The sequence below is a fragment of the Nelumbo lutea genome, chromosome 2 (assembly GCF_056320005.1).
Source record: "Nelumbo lutea isolate HS-2025 chromosome 2, American lotus-T2T, whole genome shotgun sequence".
In the NCBI taxonomy this organism is placed as follows: Eukaryota; Viridiplantae; Streptophyta; class Magnoliopsida; order Proteales; family Nelumbonaceae; genus Nelumbo; species Nelumbo lutea.
In genome coordinates this window covers 114,103,809-114,105,919 of record NC_142685.1, presented here as the reverse complement: position 1 = coordinate 114,105,919, position 2,111 = coordinate 114,103,809, and the positions used below count along the sequence as shown (strand labels likewise).

General features: G+C 44.6%; 1 protein-coding gene across 1 annotated transcript; it reads right to left on the bottom strand.

Moving 5' to 3' along the window:
* Positions 1 to 201: 201 nt before the first annotated feature.
* Positions 202 to 1,559, bottom strand: LOC148872952 (uncharacterized). Its single transcript, XM_088971874.1, has one exon. The coding sequence runs from the start codon at positions 1,466 to 1,468 to the stop codon at positions 611 to 613; it is 858 nt and encodes a 285-aa protein (XP_088828000.1). The 5' UTR covers positions 1,469 to 1,559; the 3' UTR covers positions 202 to 610.
* Positions 1,560 to 2,111: the final 552 nt, after the last annotated feature.

The following is a 2,111-nucleotide window of genomic DNA, read 5'->3' as shown; positions in this document are numbered from 1 at the left end:
CTTCGCCTCAAAAGGGAAGTCCATGGGTTATTCACATTAAAGAGGAACAAAAATTTGGCATCACAAACACATACATAACTTGGAACAAAACTTCATTTATTCACAGCATAAATAACGAAATAAACACATTAAAAAAGACTTCTTCCATTTTTTAGGTTTTCAAATGCAAACTCCAAAACATCCGACATCCGCTTATTTCTCTTTTCTCTAGTTATAACAAACTGGTCTATTGAGAATCAAAGAGAATAGATACAAAGCGTACAGAAAATTATCTAATCAGTCATCATGTCCCATGGCAGCTAAGCAATAAACCTAGAAAAAAAATTGTTATCCTGCGTTATTGTAAACAAAGAGAAATATCATATTCTTCCATACATGTTACCAAACTAAGTTAACAGATTGGGAGAAACACTGAACCAGTGAAAGAAACTACAAGAAAAGAGGTTCAATTCAACCATGGGAGCCACGGAACTGTAGATTGAACCAAAATAAACTAGAGCATCTCAGCACATTCCTGCTTCCATTTTTCTTTTGGTTCTGTTTCCACGAATAGTAACACCAACCATCAATTGTAAGAAGCATCGCCTAGAAGCATCGCCCTTCTAGCCTTCTAGGATCTCCGGCTCCGAGTCCGAGAAGCTACTGCATCCATAGGACTAATTGGAGAAGGTGACGAAGAATTGATTATCTTTTCACCCTCCCTCGTTCTCTTGTTTTTCTTCAATGGGCTACCCCTGCTTCTCCCTGCAATAATAGATCCATTTGCACTTGCATCCTTCCTCTTCCCAACATCTGTTTCAACTTTCTTCAGTGCAGGGCCACCAACAACCTTATCAAAATCATCTCCAAGCTTCCTTGCCGCTCGCCGAAGTCGGGCAACAGGGGTTTCTTCCACTACTTCCTCCTCTGAATCATCCGCATTTATACCATCAACCCTCCGCGAAGGTGCCCGTGGTGGCGATGCGGGAGAAGCAGCAGATCGACGGGCTGAACTCCTAACCGGTGAGCCCTTCTCCTTCGCATACTCATGTACGACTTTTTTCCTTAATCTCCGAAACCGAACAGTCGGGCGTTCTTCTTCCACTAAATCGTCCTCATCGACAAGAAAATCGCCTCTCCGGGTGAAAGGAGAAGGAGAAGGATCCGCATTAGAAGAAGTAGACACATCGATATTGCTTTTCTTGAGGTTCTTCTCCGTTTCTTTGGCTTTCAACTTGTTCTTATGCTGCTTCTCCTGCTGGGCTCTGAGCTTTTTGACGCTGCCTTCGATCCTTCCTTGGAGCCTGCAACGCTTGAAACTAAGACCGCCCATTGACCAGTGGGCGTCATTGGCCCAGGAAAGCAGTGGTTCGAGAACGGGCAAAGGGGGATCAACCCTACCCTCGTCACTCAGCTTCACGTGTGTATAGATCCATGGCCTCGGTAGGCTGCTCCCGTAGAACTTCCCGGGACCGAGCGCAACCACCATGACTAACCAACGTAGATCGAGAGAGAGAGAGAGAGAGAGAGAGAGAGAGAGAGGGAGGGAGGGAGGGAGGGAGGAAAGGACGGAGAGAGATGGCGCGAAAGTAGCGTCCGGATGTGTTCCTTTTATAACGAACGGTTCCCATGGATATGGTGGCGGGATTGTTTTGGCGCGAAGATTTGACCGTTTGGCGGTAAAAAGAATAGAAAACCCGCCATGCGATGCACATGATCTCATCAATGTGGAGAGAGGGAATGGATGTTGTGGATTCTGGGGCCCGGGCCCGGGCTGATGCCAACTTGGCTCAGCCGGCTTAATGTATTTTCAGCGGAACACATCCTGGCCGGGTTTAGACATTGATCCCATAGGAGTTAATTTCTTTCCACTGAAAAATAATACTAGTTGGCGTTAGGGGTGTCAATTGGATTGGATTTAGTCCAATCCGATCTAGAAGAATGTGAGCCATTTGCAAATGCACCAGATCCAATCCAATCTAATGATTTTTTGGACCATTTGGGACCTAATGTCTACATCGTTTAATGATCAATTTGTTCAAATTTGTTTTAATTTAGAATAATTCTCATCCAAACCTAATCAGATATTGGCTCAATCTAACCCAATCCAATGTAAATTCATTATGGATGCA